Source organism: Argopecten irradians, chromosome 10, assembly GCF_041381155.1.
Source record: "Argopecten irradians isolate NY chromosome 10, Ai_NY, whole genome shotgun sequence".
Lineage (NCBI taxonomy): Eukaryota > Metazoa > Mollusca > Bivalvia > Pectinida > Pectinidae > Argopecten > Argopecten irradians.
In genome coordinates, this window is record NC_091143.1 from 8,352,271 (window position 1) to 8,374,385 (window position 22,115).

The window sequence follows — 22,115 nt, forward strand, 5'->3', positions numbered from 1 at the left end:
CATCAGCACTCATGCAATTAAAGAATTAAATGTTACTAGGCCTATTGCTTATATAAATATATCTCGATAAAAAAAAATAAAATGTAACTAAAACACGTGCAAGTCAACATTTTAACTGGAACCAGAAAACTATTGAATATATACATTGTGCGTTCTGATCCCGTCATAAGGATGGACGAGTTATCTCCCTTAACACGTTCTTCAAAACGCATAAAAAAATATCAAAATCCGGCAGGAAAACAATTAACCTTTTTTTATTTGATGAGTAACATTGATCCATGTGCATATATTTCAAACCCACACATAGGCGGAAAGAATGCTTAAAGTGGCATACACTGCCCATTCTAGAATATTCAGAGCCACGCACCTGTAAAGTCGTGGTTAGACAAACGCTTGAAAACCAAATTCCATAAAATAAACCATTATCGGTGACAACCCAAACCGGAAACATAAATAAACATCTTTTTTTAAAATAAATCGAATTCGTGATAAAAAGGAAAAATGGCATTATTGTGATTCACAACTATAACAAAACTAGACGCAAAAATTGGCCGATTTGATCAAGTCCAAATTTTATTAATTATCTAGACATAATGTTCAAACGCATGTTTGCATCTTATCTTTATCGATATTATTTTTTAACAAATTTATCTGAACACACAATATTTTTAGACCTTTTGAAACTCGTCTAATAGTTGTCTGACATAGACGATTATGATTTATATTTTGAAATTGATTAGCACGAACCGGATATTTCACACTAAAACGGAATCTGTTTTGTGAAATAGAATAAAGGTTCAAACATTTTTGTGACCATCATATATCCCATAATTTCTTCAAAAATAAATCAAAATGGCTGATGACGATAATTCTGAACCCAAGATGATGACAATTTCGGTGAAAACTCCGAAAGAAAAGCAAGATATTGAAATCAACACAGATACATCTGTAAAAGAGGTGAATGAGTTTGAGATTTTTCGAATTTGAAGTCGGATATTATCATTGCATGTTGTGGGTGGTTGCCGACATCTGTCAATATAGCCATTTCTGTACCAATCTTCGCTGTGTCACTGTCGATCAGATGACACTCCTCGTCTGCGTCAACTTACAGCAAAACCTGTCAGATCTGATCTCACAACAATTTTGGTGCCATTGTTTTGTTTTTCAAATTGAAGCAGAATATTTTTGATCCGATTATTATTATCGTTAGATATTGTGATTTCATAATTTTTATTGATGACGGTGTCAAATCATAATTTTGATCCTCCAGAAAATTGAAGTTGAACAGATGTCTTTGATGATAATTTCACTGCTTTATAGCCTAGAAATTTTGTCAACAATAGCGTCTATTAGGGATTTATTTACAGTAGTTACTATATTTGTTACACTGCTACCAAATAATTATTGTTCAACATTAGGGATTCTTAATTTCTTATATGACTGAAGGCAAGGCTTTAAGGGCGCAGCCAGATGTTTTGATATGAATCATACACGGCATAGGAAGAGCGAAGCTCTACTTGTTATGTTATTTTCTATTTCATGTAGAAGACATAATTTAGAAATAAAATGACACACTTTAAACTATAGAAGTATATGATGTAATAAATGCCAAGCATCAACTCAAAGAAAAGATGTCAAAGATTCAGATTTCTCTGTGTCAATTCAAGGCCTGGAGTGCCGCATATGTGAATCTTATGATTTCGTGCCATTTGTTGACGTTATTTGACGTCATGATTCCTTGTGCTCATCTTCACCTTGGTGGATATTTTGACTGCATTCTATAGCTTTTAATTTTCAAAGTGTTATTATTATTATTTAAAAAATAATAAATTATGTTTAATTACTCCTGTTATGCATTTGCATTAGTTAAATATATATTTACTGAGGAGAGCAGTACCAGAGCAACACACAACCTCCCCATAGGTATGAAAAAATGGCGGCCGCAAACTGAAGCTGTCAGTGTGTAGGATTGAATTTTGAAAATTGTGTTTTTTCTTATATTTTTGTGTATCTGTTACATTAGAAGTGCTTCGCACTTTGTGCCCTTCGGGCACGAAGGGCTGCGCCCTTAATATAATAAGAGCACATCAAAGATCTGTAATTATATATAAAGGTACCATGTGTGTGTAAACAAATGTAGTCATAATAACGTTGAAATACGATACTCTGAAAAACCCTCATCCACATCCCGCATGGAATATGGCAGGCGTACGTTGCCGCAGTCCTGAAACTACATTTGAAACACCAAAGAATTTTTTTCAACTAATTAAGTGATTGTTTACCTGTTGATTGTTGTGGAAGTATTTGAAGAAGTTTAGTAGAGAAGTAAGATGCGGAGCCAGGCTGAAAATACGGCATGCTTTAATGTCAAAATGAGTACCTACAGTCAGACAATGAAACCAAATTGTGGTCTGCAATTTCATTTCACATTTTTACAGTGTTATTATTAATTGTAAAGTGATTTGTGCAGGAAAGTTTCCATCTAAACATGCATAAAAACACCAATTTTACAGTACAAAATGTCTGTGTTTTAACTAACGTGTGTAAGGCATCTGCAGCCATTTGAATGATTTTCACGGCTTAATTCACCAAACCTTATGGTTTTCAATACATTATTGAAGAAAAATTAACATGCCAATTTTTTTCGCCCAGTTATGGCACATATAACTTTAATGGTAAAAAAGTTAACACATGTGATTGCTTAAATTTTGTTTTATTAAGTACCCTCCTTGGTTAATATGACTTACCGGTTACATATATTTGTTCATGGATGATGGTTGAGACTTCATGATATGGTTCTTATAAATAAGTGCTTGTTGAGTCAATGTTTCAAAATGCTGTCAGCATTTTTTCAAGAGTTTTGTTGATGTGCCTTAAACATTCAGAACTTAATATTTCCACTAGAAAACTGCACTCTCTTTAACATTAAAACAGACATTTATGTTATATTTGTTTGCTTGAGAAACTGAAACAGTTTAGTTCAATTATCAGAAAAATGTTAATAAAAGCAAAATATTTGTTTAAGGTAGCTCCATACTTTTGATAAAACCCATGTCATTTTTTTCTAATAGGTCTTATTTTCTTGCATTTTTCACGTAGATTTCAAATCTGTATAGAAAAATGGGTGTTCTCGAAGTACTTTTTGAGATATTTGAGCTTGAAATATACCATCTGTACAAATTTGCTGGCCGCAAAAAGAAAGTCCATTCCCATTTACGACAGAGACCGCAAAAACCCTAGAGATAACATGTTATATTCACTTCATTGCTTTTATTTGATTTATTTAATGATTTTAAAGATTCAATATTATATGTAGACAATTTTCAATTTTCACTTGTTGAAAAAATATCCAAGTGGACTGTCGTAGCGTATCGGAAACCATTCTGGAATTCAAAACAACCTCGGTAGCTTTTGGTTTAGCATCATATGAATTGGCGCGGTTTTCAAAAGTATGGACCTACCTTAAAATTAAATATATTAAAGACATTTGAGATAAACAAAAATATTGTTCTAATTGTTCTAAAAAAGGTTGCTTTACTTAACATATATATATATAATGAACTAATTAGGGGAAAATGTACTATAAAGAAAACATTCTTGAAAACACAGTTTTATCAAATTTCCAGAACAAGCTCCAAATTTTAATTTTAAAATACATTATCTTCTAATCAATAAATTGTATCTTTATCGTTTTGATAATCAGGGAATATTCTATCCATAGAAACATAGGCTATTAACAATCTTATTGGACAATGCATCACATTTGTTATAATTAAAAAAAAATTGAACAACTTTTTGTTTTTTTTTCCAGTTTCGAGATATGGTAGCAAAGCGATTTAGTGCTCCATGTGAACAACTGTGTTTAATCTTTGCGGGTAAAATTCTGAAAGATGCAGATACATTGGAACAACATGGAATTAAAAACGGTTTAACAGTTCACCTTGTCATCAAATCTGCAAATAGGGTAAGTTTTCAGATACAAAGTTTGATTTCAAAAAGACAGGAACATGTAAGATTTCAAACAGAACATTTGAAATTTCAAACCACTAGTACTATTTGCGATATGTGAGTTATGTCTACAGTATAAATATATGTTGTGCATATCACTTGATTAATTTGATACCTATATCAGTGCCCTGTTTTTCTGTTTATAGTCTCAACAACAGGCAGCAGAAGTGAGTGGGGCAGCCAGTCCGTCAGCACCTTCCCCTAGCTCTGCACCAGTAAGTCTATATATAATCTCTCTGTATCAGTGAATTATCTACAAAATTTTGAACGGATACCATCTGCTCTTCAATAGATTTATGCTTGTCCAATTCCTTCAAGTATTAATGTATTTACTCGACACAGTATCAACCTAAAGTGACACATTAAGGATAACAACGATCACGAAATTGTCTTAGCCTACAACCTAAGGGTTGTGTATTAAACAGTTAAGTTCAATACTAGCGATCATAATGTACATGTTCATACAGTATTTTTGGTAGAATTGTCAGTAGCAAGTCCGTAACATTATTTTTTTCTTCAAATTTTTGCAGTATAGAAATAATTATGAGTCCAAAAAGAAAAGCATGAGCATAGGACTTGACTACCTGAGTCACGAGAATTCATGAATGAAACAATAAACATTTAATAGATAGATCCATCATTTAGTTGTGTTTGTTTTCACAGCCTCCTGCAGCACAGCCAAATGTTGGGGAGACTCCATTTGGTATTGGAGGACTGGGCGGCTTGGCAGGACTTGGAAACCTTGGGATGGGCTCAGCCAACTTCATGGAGATGCAGCAGAGAATGCAGAGAGAGGTAAGGCAGTAGAAACAGCAGAATGTGATATAAGTAAATAGGGGACAGTGCATAGCAACAGAATATAGTATACATTTGAAGACGGACACTGCATAGTAACAGAATATGGCATACAGCTATACTGCATTGTTGTAATTGTACTGCTGATAGATCGTAATTGCATTTCATTTGAAATGAAAAATAAATAGACTTGCAAATAGGCAAAGTTCAAAATCCAATTAAAAATTGAACTCGCTGTTAATACAAAGTATAGCGAAACAGTTGAACTTTCACTATTCCGTTTTCCCTTCCTTAAAGATGCTCCACCGCCGACTGGGCATAAATGATATTCATCATTTGAACAATAATTGGTGTTAAATCGTGTATATATATGACTAATTAACACAAAATATAATAAAAAATAATTTATTTTCCTTTGGTGCATGCACAATCAGTTCATCATTCCATATAGGATAAAGTGCAACAGATTTCTTTCGTGATGCAATTAATTATTTTTCATATTTTTAACTTGAAGTAAAATTAGAAGCTCAAACTTTTCAACGGTGGTAATGGTGAAAAGTAAGTAACTTTTGTAACTGAAGAAAAATACTAAATCGTCTGTTCCTGTTTTTGATAGTGAAAAAATACCATTTGTCAGCGATGGAGCATCTTCAAAAAACGACACAATAATAGTAAAAATGAATGCATTTATCACTCCCAGAAGGTTGACTCTGATGTTGACATTTTCATATACGTGTACCATAAATGAAGTTGAATATCGTTGATTCCTTAGACATATTGGGGCATTGGTAAGACTTTCTTCCTGTTATTCCTCAGACATTTTGAGACATTGGTAAGACTTCCTTCCTGTTATTTCTCAGACATTTTGAGACATTGGTAAGACTTCCTTCCTGTTATTCCTCAGACATTTTGAGGCGTTGGTAAGACTTCCTTCCTGTTATTCCTCAGACATTTTGAGACATTGGTAAGACTTCCTTCCTGTTATTTCTCAGACATTTTGAGGCATTGGTAAGACTTCCTTCCTGTTATTCCTCAGACATTTTGAGACATTGGTAAGACTTCCTTCCTGTTATTCCTCAGACATTTTGAGGCATTGGTAAGACTTCCTTCCTGTTATTCCTCAGACATTTTGAGGCATTGGTAAGACTTCCTTCCTGTTATTCCTCAGACATTTTGAGGCATTGGTAAGACTTCCTTCCTCAGTTATTCTCAGACATTTTGAGACATTGGTAAGACTTCCTTCCTGTTATTCCTCAGACATTTTGAGGCGTTGGTAAGACTTCCTTCCTGTTATTCCACAGACATTTTGAGGCATTGGTAAGACTTCCTTCCTGTTATTCCTCAGACATTTTGAGGCATTGGTAAGACTTCCTTCCTGTTATTCCTCAGACATTTTGAGGCATTGGTAAGACTTCCTTCCTGTTATTCCTCAGACATTTTGAGGCATTTATAAGACTTCCTTCCTGTTATTCCTCAGACATTTTGAGGCATTGGCAAGACTTCCTTCCTGTTATTCCTCAGACATTTTGAGGCGTTGGTAAGACATCCTTCCTGTTATTCCTCAGACATTTTGATGCATTGGTAAGACTTCCTTCCTGTTATTCCTCAGACATTTTGAGGCGTTGGTAAGACTTCCTTCCTCAGTTATTCCTCAGACATTTTGAGGCATTGGTAAGACTTCCTTCCTGTTATTCCTCAGACATTTTGAGGCATTGGTAAGACTTCCTTCCTGTTATTCCTCAGACATTTTGAGACATTGGTAAGACTACCTTCCTGTTATTCCTCAGATATTTTGAGGCGTTGGTAAGACTTTCTTCCTGTTATTCCTCAGACATTTTGAGGCGTTGGTAAGACTTCCTTCCTGTTATTCCTCAGACATTTTGAGGCATTGGTAAGACTTCCTTCCTGTTATTCCTCAGACATTTTGAGACATTGGTAAGACTTCCTTCCTGTTATTCCTCAGACATTTTGAGACATTGGTAAGACTTCCTTCCTGTTATTCCACAGACATTTTGAGGCATTGGTAAGACTTCCTTCCTGTTATTCCTCAGACATTTTGAGACATTGGTAAGACTTCCTTCCTGTTATTCCTCAGACATTTTGAGGCATTGGTAAGACTTCCTTCCTGTTGCAGATGATGAATAACCCAGAGATGTTACGTAGCATGATGGACAACCCTTTTGTCCAGCAGCTTATGTCTAACCCGGAGGTAATGAGACAAATGATCACCACCAACCCACAGATGAGAGAGCTTATGGAGGTTAGTAATACATACCCTGTTCTCTATTACAGCCCCAAAACTCACACAGGGAAAAAACGTGGAGGGGGGAATTGGATGATTCAGAAATAATTTAATATTTTGACGAAATGGTGTATTTCTTATCTAACACTGGGACTCTGCTTCAATACACACAAAAGAATGTAATGTTGTGAAGTATTTGTGTTTTATAATATCATATCCATACCTGGTATAGAACAAGATGTAATAACATGCCTTTTGATATATCCGAGATTTACTTCTACTGTATCTCAAGTCCGTAGGCAGTCAATAACATGATTATTTTGATGTATCTGAGATATACCTCTACATTGTCTGAAGTCCGTAGGCAGTCAATAACATGATTATTTTGATGTATCTGAGATATACCTCTACATTGTCTGAAGTCCGTAGGCAGTCAATAACATGATTATTTTGATGTATCTGAGATATACCTCTACATTGTCTGAAGTCCGTAGGCAGTCAATAACATGATTATTTTGATGTATCTGAGATATACCTCTACATTGTCTGAAGTCCGTAGGCAGTCAATAACATGATTATTTTGATGTATCTGAGATATACCTTTGATGTATCTGAGATATACCTCTACATTGTGGCCCTGCAGGTAGGGCGTTAGAATTGTACCTGCTGCCCCTATTGCATGATCGTAAAAGGCGACTAAATTTAGGGTCTTATCTTTTCTCTTCTTCCTAACTGACTTAATCTTTCCTAATGCCTCCCTTGGCACCGCCTCACTTTTGGCCTTGAGTTGAGCGTTCGCCCCTGTGAGGAAGGCTCTGGGTTCTGTCCCTGGCCGAGACACACCAAAGTCTGTAAAAGTGGTAGTTTCTGCTCCTGCTTAGCGCTCAGCAAAAAGGGAGTGGGACGACTGGTTGGCCCGTTGTCAGTATAATGTGACCGGGTGGGGCGTGTTGCTTGGTGTCCTCGGCGGCATGCTTCAGTGATACAGCACTATAAAAAGGGCAAAAGTTCCACTATACAAGACGACACAACATGAATATACCGCAGTCTCCCGAAACACGCACCTCGCACAACATACAAGCAACACACCGCATACATGGGAGGCCGTCCTTACATGACCATAGCTGTTAATAGGACGTTAATTAATCAAACAAACAAACAAACCTCTACATTGTCTGAAGTCCGTAGGCAGTCAATAACATGATTATTTTGATGTATCTGAGATATACCTCTACGTTGTCTGAAGTCCGTAGGCAGTCAATAACATGATTATTTTGATGTATCTGAGATATACCTCTACATTGTCTTAAGTCCGTAGGCAGTTAACAACATGATTATTTTGATGTATCTGAGATATACCTCTACATTGTCTGAAGTCCGTAGGCAGTTAACAACATGATTATTTTGATGTATCTGAGATATACCTCTACATTGTCTGAAGTCCGTAGGCAGTCAATAACATGATTATTTTGATGTATCTGAGATATACCTCTACATTGTCTGAAGTCCGTAGGCAGTTAACAACATGATTATTTTGATGTATCTGAGATATACCTCTACATTGTCTGAAGTCCGTAGGCAGTCAATAACATGATTATTTTGATGTATCTGAGATATACCTCTACATTGTCTGAAGTCCGTAGGCAGTCAATAACATGATTATTTTGATGTATCTGAGATATACCTCTACGTTGTCTGAAGTCTGTAGGCAGTCAATAACATGATTATTTTGATGTATCTGAGATATACCTCTACATTGTCTGAAGTCCGTAGGCAGTCAATAACATGATTATTTTGATGTATCTGAGATATACCTCTACATTGTCTGAAGTCCGTAGGCAGTCAATAACATGATTATTTTGATGTATCTGAGATATACCTCTACATTGTCTGAAGTCCGTAGGCAGTCAATAACATGATTATTTTGATGTATCTGAGATATACCTCTACATTGTCTGAAGTCCGTAGGCAGTCAATTACATGATTATTTTGATGTATCTGAGATATACCTCTACGTTGTCTGAAGTCCGTAGGCAGTCAGTAACATGATTATTTTGATGTATTACAGAGAAATCCAGAGATTACACATATGTTGAACAATCCAGATTTGATGCGACAGGTAAGTTATTAGCAAGAAGTAAGAAGAAGTAAGTTTTGATTTTTGAACAACAAGCTGTGGAGGCCAGCTTTGTGATTTGAGCATAGTAGCTGCATTCTTAAGTCTATCACTATTCTTTTATTATCTTTGACTCGGAAAAAAAGGCATTAAAGAAAAAGATCAGATAACTAGTCAAAAGAAGAGAAGAATCTGCTTATTTACTTAGGAAGTTTTCCTGAAAAAATACAAAAATGTATGCAAATAGCAGGAGTATCCATATATAGACAGAGATAGAATTTTGCTGTGCTTTTTGACCCTACACACATGTGAATATGCATATAGTCATTGTTATACAAATGTATACAGTATTCACTTGATGAATCAGTTGATGATTTACATGTACATAAGAAACACAACTGACAACTCCATTATATGTTGTCTTTATCAGTAGGAGAAAAAAATGTTTCCTCATAAATGTTCTTCTTCACTTGGATAATGTCTTTATGATTACATTATAGACAATGGAACTGGCACGGAACCCAGCCATGCTCCAAGAGTTGATGAGATCACAAGACCGAGCTATGAGCAATTTAGAGGTAGGCCACTTCGCCAATAACAGAGGGGAATTATCTTCCAAGATAGAACAGAAAGTTCTCAATAAAACAAATTGCATGCCGTTATCCTAAGAAAATGTACTATTAGGTTAATTGTACTTAATCAGCCCTTGTATTACAGTACCTGAATTGTTCCCAGCCTAACGCAAACGCAACGCAAAAAATCCGTCCGTTAGCTAACCGTTAACGCTAACGATCAACCAGCAAATAACCGGCTAACGATTAGCGATTAACGCAAAACGCAAAAAACGCAATATATTAGTTTATACATAAGATGACCTTGGGCATGTAAAAGCAGTACTAAAAGCCTTGCAATTGGAAAAAAAGTCTGAAAATACTTTCCCTTCCATTATTATATCATTATCATAAGAGTGCCAAATGAGATGACATGTATATACTGTGTTAATCAGGCTTAAGCTAAGGTACTATATGCTTGGTGTATTATATTTTGATATTTAAGAGTGAAATGTACTGTCCCGGTCAGAGTGAATTTTAACAAAACTGGGAATTTAGATTGAATATTGATGATTGTCAAATACATCTCTGTCTGATTTTTTACCTGTATCAAATTAGTATTGAAATATTTCTTTTGCCATTGGTGAACGAAATGCTGCACCTTACGACAGTATGTTCAATATCTCTCTCTTCCCTCGTGTTCAAATGCTTTATAATACGAAATTTACAAATCACGAAAATATTTCTGACACACTATGTGTAAATCTTTCATATGGATTTATTTTCTAACATAATGATCGTATTAATGTTATTTTTCTTATTTGATGCCTGTAAAAGCATGTTTAATGAATGATGATAAAAAAAAAAAATAGTGCAGTCTGACCAGATATGAAATATTTTATCAGTACATATTTTGAATACCATCCAAATAGAGAGGACATGCTTTGCTGATCGCATTAAATAAGGTACTATTTTTAGCATTTGATTAATTTACTAAGAATCACCAAAGATTACCACAGACATTCAGGTCAACCTGATCTTGCTAGTGGGAACTTAAGGATATAGCTTGGTGTTTTTGATATTTAAGATGTAATTCCTTCGCTTTCCCGGAGAATCAGGAGGTAAAGTAATATTTCATGTCTCGTAATAAGTCACTGTTGATTATATTATCGTTATTCAGAGACTTGTTTTAGGTCAGAGTGTCCTTGTAATATGGATTGGGTTGTGGGATGAATGAAGCTTGGTTTTATATTGGAAGAATACAATTATTTGTCCTACTTTTGTTTTGTATTTATTTAACTGATTACAATGTGAGAAATTCATTGATACTCAAATCAGCGTGTATATATTGTTGGTCAGGGAGAAAGAGAAGTACAGGATTTAGTTTTATCAGAAACATGAAGTCTTTTAATTGTTTGGAAGATTGGCATTATACTTAATGTAAACTTATATTTCTGAGTTTTGAAAGTTCTCTTGGATTTGTTGACAGATATTAACTGAAGGTTTGGTGGATTTTCTCCAAGTACTCAGGTTTTCCTCCACCATCAAAACCTGGAATATGCATAAATGACCTAACTGTTGAAGGAATATAAACATAACCACACTAATTTGACACTATTCATTGTGTGTTTACAGCTAATACAGAAGGCCAACGAGGCAGAGAAAACACACAGCCCTTACCCAACCCCTGGGCCCCGTCACCCAGTGGTACGACCACGACCGCCTCGGGAACAACGGGCACCTCTAACACACCAACACCATCCAGAGGTAAATTAGTCCATCTGTCATTCTACAAGGTATACAGTAAATAACCCCTCTAACTTAAGCTAATATTCCTTCAATACCCCCATTCGCCACACTGATTACATGGGCTTGACCATGCGATTGCAGGTCTAAAGTTTATGTAACAAAATACAGGATAGTTCAAACCACTATTTGCCAAATACCCTTAACTCCTCAAACAGAAATATACCCCTGTATCTCATTTCCTTCAAATACATTGTTTTTAAGCTATATGATCGGCGAACAGAAAATAAAAAACTTGTGACCATGGTTATGGCCCATAGAATTGTGAACTGTCTCTGCAAAAAGAAAAAGGCTATACAATATCAATAATGACTTATTATAGATTTTTTACTGCAATTTTTAAAACACTGATGTTATCACTACATTTTACTGTATGTATATGATGTTGTAGGTATGTTTGAGACGCCTGGCATGCGGAGTCTAATGCAACAGATGACACAGAATCCACAGTTAGTAGAAAACGTGTTGCAGGCACCATACATGCAGTCTATGATGGAGAGTATGGCGGCCAATCCTGACATGGCACAGCAGGTAAGACACAGTGTATTCTAAACAAAACATAGTGAGAGTCAAGCTAATTCAGGAAAGGTCTGCAACATTGTGTTATGGAATATCCTGATTTTTATGTAGTTTGTCTGCTCGAAGAAAAATTGAGATTTTTGCATGGTGCAGCGTCTGTTATCCATTCGTCTGGGCGTCAACTTTTTCTTGTAAAGGACTTCTTCTCAAAAAATAACAAGCTCAGAAATAAGATTTTGCACCTGTATCCTGCCCCTGACGCCAGACTTAAGACATTATGACAGATAGATGTCTGGTGTACATGTAGGGCCAGAGCGCAGTGCTATATCAAAAGGTTGAAATCGCCGACACCGTTTGGTTTCAGACCAGGTCATCTCCAATTCAGATTGCTTACAAATATTCACGCCAAGTAGTGTGACTTAACTTGGTTTTTTCAACAAATGAAGAATTTTACCACCCATAGCAATCCATTTTATCACGCATTCACGTTATATTGTGTCAATACAGTAGTTTCTTTTATGCAACTTTAAATTTCCCTTCTCCTCATCGCCATTTTCTCATAGTATGCAAATCGCCTATTATCTCGATGGATTGCTGTATATGGGTGGACAAATTATTCATTTGTTGTAAAGACCAAGTTAATTAGTGGCTCTTCTCAATGGTCAGTCTGAATTGTGGCCTGATACCAAACCATGTCCAAATAGTTTCACTTTTTTATTCAGCACTGCGCTCTGGCCCTACACCAGACATCTATCTGTCATAATGTCTCAGTTTGGTACAAGGGCCAGAGTATATCTGGGGCTACCATGTTAGGATATACAGATGAATGATTTTGACTGTCAATTAAAGGGACAATTCAGTCTAAGAGAACATTAAAATCTGTACATATATCGGAAAATACCCAGTTCTAATGGAAATTAGATCAGTTGGGTTTACTGTGATATGCCAGAAAGCCCATGGTGGTGAAATGCGTATGAATTATGAAATGTTCAAACTCGCTCGCTGGCCGCCATTGCACATTGTGGTCGAACATCTTGTATGCCAAACCCTGTCCCTTGCTCTTACAGTAATGCTACTTTTGTTTAAAACTGCTCAAATCGCCCTGACAGTAGTGTGTTTACCTTATTAGGTGAAATGTTTTGAATAAAAAGTCATTTTATCACCTCCACAGTGGTTATGTAGTTCATTTGTTTAACGTGCGTGACTTTGGCTCGAATTTAGGTACAGCGTACATATTGTACCTGCTTAATCGAACAATTTGTAATTACAACAGTATCAATTAAAAATATTAAACAATGACGTGGAATTTTTCAATATTTTATGTTATATGCTTCATAAGAAATGCCATATTTTGCTTCTTGGTTATGTAAAAGAATTATCCTGAGTGAATTGTCCCTTTAAGATCACAGCAGTCAAACTGGTTGAAATATTTGAATGACCTTTTTGTCAGTGACTGAGAGGCCTAGAGACCTGACAATTGGGCCTGTAGCATGCTAGGGTGAAGGGCTACCAAGGGCTAACAAATATCTGTGTGCCAACTAAATTACTTTACTATACGCATAGTTCAGTATACAAATAATAGAAACAACCTTGACATGGAATAAAAATACTACCAGTATGATATAACCATAATTTGTTGTGTGTTCAATATAAACATGATTCACTATGAAGTACTGGTTTGTAATATTTTGCCATTTAATGCTATCAGATGCTGAATGCTCACCCCATGTTGGCTGATAACCCGCAACTCCAGGAGCAAATGAGACAACACATGCCAGCCATGATGCAACAGGTTTGTAGTATCACAGACACTGTGTATAGTCACTTAACCCTTATAGTGCTATTTAACAGTTCCATCACAAAGTCTTCTTTTAATAAGATAAACTTAAGATTAGAAAAGAAACTGAAATGTCAATTGCGGAAATAAAGATAGTATCAATTTTGTAGGCTTTATAAATATAATTTAGCTTTTGAATTTATTAGTAATGTTACATTTACTTTATCCAGTGCCTTAAGTTTGTGTATTTATCATAATGCGGTTATTTATTAACAATCTTGTTTTAAATTCAGATGCAGAATCCTGATATCCAGAGAGTAATGACCAATCCAAGAGCCTTGGAGGCCATGATGCAAGTACAGTCAGGTCTTCAGCAATTACAATCAGAGGCTCCCGGCCTCTTCCCAGGGTAAGTAGACATTACAAACAGAGGCTCCCGGCCTCTTCCCACAGTAAGTAGACATTACAAACAGAGGCTCCAGGCCTCTTCCCAAAGTAAGTAGACATTACAATTAGAGGCTCCCAGCCTCTTCCCACAGTAAGTAGACATTACAAACAGAGGCTCCCAGCCTCTTCCCACAGTAAGTAGACATTATAATCAGAGGCTCCCGGCCTCTTCCCACAGTAAGTAGACATTACAATCAGAGGCTCCCGGCCTCTTCCCACAGTATTAAAAGTAGACATTACAAACAGAGGCTCCCAGCCTCTTCCCACAGTAAGTAGACTTTACAAACAGAGGCTCCCAGCCTCTTCCCACAGTAAGTAGACATTATAATCAGAGGCTCCCGGCCTCTTCCCACAGTAAGTAGACATTACAATCAGAGGCTCCCAGCCTCTTCCCACAGTAAGTAGACATTACAAACAGAGGCTCCAGGCCTCTTCCCAAAGTAAGTAGACATTACAATTAGAGGCTCCCAGCCTCTTCCCACAGTAAGTAGACATTACAAACAGAGGCTCCCAGCCTCTTCCCACAGTAAGTAGACATTATAATCAGAGGCTCCCGGCCTCTTCCCACAGTAAGTAGACATTACAAACAGAGGCTCCCGGCCTCTTCCCACAGTATTAAAAGTAGACATTACAAACAGAGGCTCCCAGCCTCTTCCCACAGTAAGTAGACTTTACAAACAGAGGCTCCCAGCCTCTTCCTACAGTAAGTAGACATTAAAATCAGAGGCTCCCGGCCTCTTCCCACAGTAAGTAGACATTACAAACAGAGGCTCCCAGCCTCTTCCCACAGTAAGTAGACATTATAATCAGAGGCTCCCAGCCTCTTCCCACAGTAAGTAGACATTACAATCAGAGGCTCCCAGCCTCTTCCCACAGTAAGTAGATATTACAATCAGAGGCTCCAGGCCTCTTCCCACAGTAAGTAGACACTACAAACAGAGGCTACCGGCCTCTTCCCACAGTAAGTAGACATTACAATCAGAGGCTCCAGGCCTCTTCCCAGAGTAAGTAGACATTACAATCAGTGTGTCCCGGCCTCTTCCCGCAGAAGGTAGACATTACAATCAGTGTCTCCCGGCCTCTTCCCACAGTAAGTTGACATTACAAACAGAGTCTCCCGGCCTCATCCCACAGTAAGTAGACATTACAAACAGAGGCTCCCGCCCTCTACCAACAGTAAGTAGACATTACAATCACAGGCTCCTGCCCTCTTCCCACAGTAAGTAGACATTACAATCAGAGGCTCCCAGCCTCTTCCCACAGTAATTAGACATTACAATCAGAGGCTCCAGGCCTCTTCCCACAGTAAGTAGACATTACAAACAGAGGCTCCCAGCCTCTTTCCACAGTAATTAGACATTACAATCAGAGGCTCCCAGCCTCTTCCCACAGTAAGTAGACATTACAAACAGAGGCTCTCAGCCTCTTCCCACAGTAAGTAGACATTACAATCAGAGGCTCTGGGCCTCTTCCCACAGTAAGTAGACATTGCAATCAGTGTCTCTCGGCCTCTTCCCACAGTAAGTAGACATTACAATCAGTGTCTCCCGGCCTCTTCCCACAGTAGGTAGACATTACAATCAGTGTCTCCCGGCCTCTTCCCACAGTAAGTAGACATTACAATCAATGTCTCCCGGCCGCTTCCCACAGTAAGTAGACATTACAATCAGTGTCTCTCGGCCTCTTCCCACAGTAAGTAGACATTACAATCAGAGTCTCCCGGCCTCTTCCCACAGTAAGTAGACATTACAATCAGAGGCTCTGGGCCTCTTCCCACAGTAAGTAGACATTACAATCAGAGTCTTCCAGCCTCTTCCCACAGTAAGTAGACATTACAATCAGTGTCTCCCGGCCTCTTCCCACAGTAGGTAGACATTACAATCAGTGTTTTCCGGCCTCTTCCCACAGTAAGTAGACATTACAATCAGAGGCTCCCGGCCTCTTCCCACAGTAAGTAGACATTACAAACAGAGGCTCTCAGCCTCTTCCCACAGTAAGTAGACATTACAAACAGTATCTCCCGGCCTATTCCCACAGAAGGTAGACATTACAATCATTGTCTCCCGGCCTCTTCCCACAGTAAGTAGACATTACAATCAGAGGCTCCCGGCCTCTTCCCACAGTAGGTAGACATTACAATCAGTGTCTCCCGGCCTCTTCTCACAGTAGGTAGACATTACAATCAGTGTCTCCCAGCCTCTTCCCACAGTAAGTAGACATTACAAACAGAGGCTCTCAGCCTCTTCCCACAGTAAGTAGACATTACAAACAGTATCTCATGGCCTCTTCCCACAGTAGGTAGACATTACAATCAGTGTCTCCCGGCCTCTTCTCACAGAAAGTAGACATTACAATCAGGAGCTCCTGACAATACAACCATAAGCACCACAGGGACTTGGCATGAAAATGTTTAGCCAACAGTATACATATATATTATAGTATCAAGGGTATGAACTCTACGGTCAAGAAAAATGGACCTATTTTTTAAAAACTGTGATTATTTTAATAAATGGGCTCTATACACCATTGACGTATATTTTACCTTAAAGAGAAATAATTTACCTTTCCATTGAGTGCTTGATGAACAAAATTGGCCAAGTATTGACGAAGTTATGGCTTTATGAATCGGGAAATTTACGAAAAATATGCTAGGTAGACATTTCCCTGTCTGGTCGAAATGTCCTCTCGCCTCTAATGGGTACCTCAAAAACCAAGCCAAAATTACAAAATCTACGCTCGTGGAGGTAAACAGTACCTATAACTGTGTTTATCCACAATCTCCTTTTGGGGTGTAATGAACCGTACTTTGTAGAAACTCCATTAAACATCGTGTAGCTCACTTACTTTAACCATCACCGCAGAGTTCATACCCTTGATACTATAATATATATATATATATATATATATACTGTTGGTTAAAATATTTGCAAGAGTTACAGGAATTTAAAATAGTTGAAACATGGTTTCCGCTTGACAACTTTGGTATTTATTGTCCAATTTCAACCAATTGCAAACAAGCTGGTTATTAACAATATTTTCAACTATTTTTTGTGATTCTGTGCAGGCGACACATCCACTTCTGTGGAATTCTTTTGATAGGATTTCGTGAAACTGGTCTTGAATTTGAAGAAAAAAAATCTCAATAACACACTGGTACTTGTTTCATGAAATGTTGCTGTTTATAACAGGGAGTTGATCATGTTACAGGTTAAACCCTACCATGGGTTTGGGTATACCCAGTACTACCTCTGCCACTCCCAGCACCACTGACTCCCCAGCTACCAGCACGTCACCGTCAGCGGACTCCACATCCTCCTCCACAACTACCGCCACCACCACCACAACAGCGACCGGAACCACACCATCAACAGGCACCACGCCAGCAGCCAGCCAGGAACAACTCACCAATCTTATGTCCCACATGATGCAGATGATGTCACAAGGCACTGTAGTAAGTCTTTATCATAGCGATATCAGACTAAAGGGTGTTATATAGTCAGGATTTCATAATCACATATTGTGTATACAACATGCCAAACAGGCCCCATTATGGAGTTTTTGAGAAATATTTTGAGGAAAGTTTTAGTTTAGATTAGGTTGATTTGAGAATATCTAATTTGTGCTTATTTTTCAGAATCAGCCCCCAGAACAGAGATATGCATCACAGCTTGATCAGCTAGCCATGATGGGATTTGTAGATCGTGAGGCAAATATTCGAGGTCAGTTTACTTTTGCTTATTGCATTTACAAAACCTAAGTTTGTATAATGGGGGTTACAAAGTGGTAAAGGAGCTCAGACATATATTATATCACCACTTGCCCTCCACCTCTGGGTCTCAAGTTCAAATTCATGTTGAGCAGTTGCCAGGTACTGACTGTAGGTCGATGGTTTTTCTCTTGGTTATTAGACTTTCCTTTGCCTCCTGGATCTGGCACATTCTTATTAAATGACCTTGACCTTGTAAAAAGAATGTAATGTAAAACATAGTTTGTATAATACAATGCAGCAATGCACCTCAGAACGACTGACCAATGTATAACATAGTTTGTATAATACAATGGCAGCAAAGCACCTCAGAATGACTGACCAATGTATAACATAGTTTGTATAATACAATGACAGCAAAGCACCTCAGAACGACTGACCAATATATAACATAGTTTGTATAATACAATGGCAGCAAAGCACCTCAGAACGACTGACCAATATATAACATAGTTTGTATAATACAATGGCAGCAAAGCACCTCAGAACGACTGACCAATGTATAAAATAGATTGTATAATACAATGGCAGCAAAGCACCTCAGAACGACTGACCAATATATAACATAGTTTGTATAACACAATGGCAGCAAAGCACCTCAGAACGACTGACCAATGTATAACATAGTTTGTATAATACAATGGCAGCAAGACACCTCAGAATGACTGACCAATATATAACATAGTTTGTATAATACAATGGCAGCAAAGCACCTCAGAATGACTGACCAGTGTTTAACATAGATTGTATAATACAATGGCAGCAAAGCACCTCAGAACGACTGACCAATGTATAATATAGTTTGTATAATACAATGGCAGCAAAGCACCTCAGAACGACTGACCAATGTATAACATAGTTTGTATAATACAATGGCAGCAAAGCACCTCAGAACGACTGACCAATGTATAACATAGTTTGTATAATACAATGGCAGCAAAGCACCTCAGAACGACTGACCAATGTATAACATAGTTTGTATAATACAATGGCAGCAAAGCACCTCAGAACGACTGACCAATGTATAACATAGTTTGTATAATACAATGGCAGCAAAGCACCTCAGAACGACTGACCAATGTATAACATAGTTTGTATAATACAATGGCAGCAAAGCACCTCAGAACGATTGACCAATGTATAATATAGTTTGTATAATACAATGGCAGCAAAGCACCTCAGAACGACTGACCAATGTATAACATAGTTTGTATAATACAATGGCAGCAAATTAAAGCACCTCAGAACGACTGACCAATGTATAACATAGTTTGTATAATACAATGGCAGCAAGACACCTCAGAACAACTGACCAATGTATAACATAGTTTGTATAATACAATGGCAGCAAAGCACCTCAGAATGACTGACCAATGTATAACATAGTTTGTATAATACAATGGCAGCAAAGCACCTCAGAACGACTGACCAATGTATAACATAGTTTGTATAATACAATGGCAGCAAAGCACCTCAGAAACGACTGACCAATGACCATGTATAACATAGTTTGTATAATACAATGGCAGCAAAGCACCTCAGAACGACTGACCAATGTATAACATAGTTTGTATAATACAATGGCAGCAAAGCACCTCAGAACGACTGACCAATGTATAACATAGTTTGTATAATACAATGGCAGCAAAGCACCTCAGAACGACTGACCAATGTATAACATAGTTTGTATAATACAATGGCAGCAAAGCACCTCAGAACGACTGACCAATGTATAACATAGTTTGTATAATACAATGGCAGCAAAGCACCTCAGAACGACTGACCAATGTATAACATAGTTTGTATAATACAATGGCAGCAAAGCACCTCAGAACGACTGACCAATGTATAACATAGATTGTATAATACAATGGCAGCAAAGCACCTCAGAACGACTGACCAATGTATAACATAGATTGTATAATACAATGGCAGCAAAGCACCTCAGAACGATTGACCAATGTATAATATAGTTTGTATAATACAATGGCAGCAAAGCACCTCAGAACGACTGACCAATGTATAACATAGTTTGTATAATACAATGGCAGCAAGACACCTCAGAATGACTGACCAATGTATAACATAGTTTGTATAATACAATGGCAGCAAAGCACCTCAGAATGACTGACCAATGTATAACATAGTTTGTATAATACAATGGCAGCAAAGCACCTCAGAACGACTGACCAATGTATAACATAGTTTGTATAATACAATGGCAGCAAAGCACCTCAGAACGACTGACCAATGTATAACATAGTTTGTATAATACAATGGCAGCAAAGCACCTCAGAACGACTGACCAATGTATAACATAGTTTGTATAATACAATGGCAGCAAAGCACCTCAGAATGACTGACCAATGTATAACATAGTTTGTATAATACAATGGCAGCAAAGCACCTCAGAACGACTGACCAATGTATAACATAGTTTGTATAATACAATGGCAGCAAAGCACCTCAGAATGACTGACCAATGTATAACATAGTTTGTATAATACAATGGCAGCAAAGCACCTCAGAACGACTGACCAATGTATAACATAGTTTGTATAATACAATGGCAGCAAAGCACCTCAGAACGACTGACCAATGTATAACATAGTTTGTATAATACAATGGCAGCAAAGCACCTCAGAACGACTGACCAATGTAAAACGTGTACAGCTTTGACTAACATGTAGGGACAACACAGTAGCACTAATATATCTGCTTTGTGTATTTCAGCATTACAAGCTACATTAGGAGATGTAAATGCGGCGGTAGAGAGATTACTGCAGCGATGATAGTGATTAAACACAAGAGACAGTTACAGTGATTTGTGACAGACACATCATACCTTGTTTCTGACAAAGTGGTACACGGAATCACCTTGGCAGCACGCAGGACGTTTGGCTGAATTCTCCACCACACCAGTTGGCAGTGTTACCATAATTATTAACTTTCACTCAATGGTTGAAATAGCTGAAAAGAAATGGAATTATGGTTGAACCTTAATTATCTGTGTACCTGGGGACTTTGCAATGAATGTTTCTATAAGAAGGCTGTATGTTGTGTTTTGTTTGGTTCGATCATTACCCAAGTTCAGCTATTACAATCACTGAGAGGAAACAGAACTCTACATTATCTACCTTTATATATGTGTATAATTCTTTATAGTCTTTTTTCCAACTTCAAACTTACTCAAGTGATTCAGTGTTTTAGAACAACTCAAATATAGAGTCTTTGGGGTTACGAATTCATGGTATCCAGAAACATGTTGATTTCTCTTTCTTTTTTTTTTTTTACATTTTTAGGTCATCTGACCCGAAGGGTCAGGATGACCTATTGTCATCATGCACCGTCCGTCGTCGTGCGCCGTGCGCCGTGCGCCGTGCGCCGTGCAGCCGTGCGCCGTGCGCCGTGCGCCGTCCGCGCGACTCGCCGTGCGCCGTCCGCCGTGCGCCGTAGTGCGCCGTGCGTAAACTTTTCATTCAGCAACAACTTATTCAATAACCGGAAGGCCCAGGGTACTCATATTTGGCCTGTAGGTTGCTGGGATGGAGGGCTACCAAGTTTGTTCAAATGAATGACCTTTGACCTTCATTCAAGGTCACAGGGTCAAAAAGGCACCAAAATCTTTAAACGACTTCTTCTCAAGAACCAGAATGCGCCAGGGTACTGATATTTGGTCTGTAGGTTGCTGGGATGAAGGCTACCAAGTTTGTTCAAATAATTGACCTTGACCTTCATTTCAAGGTCACAGTGGTTCAAATAGGCCTAAAATTCTTTAAACAACTTCTTGTGAATAACTAAGAGGCCTAGAGACCTGATATTAGGCCTGTAGCATGCTGGGATGAAGGGCTTACCAAAAGTTTGTTCGGATAAATGACCTTGACCTTCACAAGAGACAGTTACAGTGATTTGTGACAGACACATCATACTTCTTGTTTCTGACAATTAGTGTGGTACACGGGGATGAAGGGCTACCAAATCACCTTGGCAGCATGACGCCTTCAGGACGGCTTTCTTTAAACAACTTCTTGTGAATAACTAAGATTAGAGACTGAATTAGGCTCACCACACCTGTTGGCAGTGTTACC

The 22,115-nt window shown here is 37.8% G+C and overlaps 1 protein-coding gene across 1 annotated transcript; it reads left to right on the forward strand.

Moving 5' to 3' along the window:
* Positions 1-830: 830 nt before the first annotated feature.
* LOC138334072 (ubiquilin-1-like) lies at positions 831-21,411 on the forward strand. The gene is made up of 15 exons (XM_069282788.1): positions 831-957; positions 3,812-3,964; positions 4,155-4,223; positions 4,672-4,803; positions 6,938-7,063; positions 9,114-9,164; positions 9,662-9,739; positions 10,818-10,833; positions 11,348-11,479; positions 11,910-12,049; positions 13,746-13,829; positions 14,108-14,223; positions 17,469-17,712; positions 17,896-17,980; positions 20,761-21,411. Exons 1-15 carry the CDS (start codon positions 853-855, stop codon positions 20,817-20,819), a joined length of 1,590 nt encoding a protein of 529 aa, XP_069138889.1. The 5' UTR covers positions 831-852; the 3' UTR covers positions 20,820-21,411.
* The last annotated feature ends 704 nt before the right edge of the window (positions 21,412-22,115 follow it).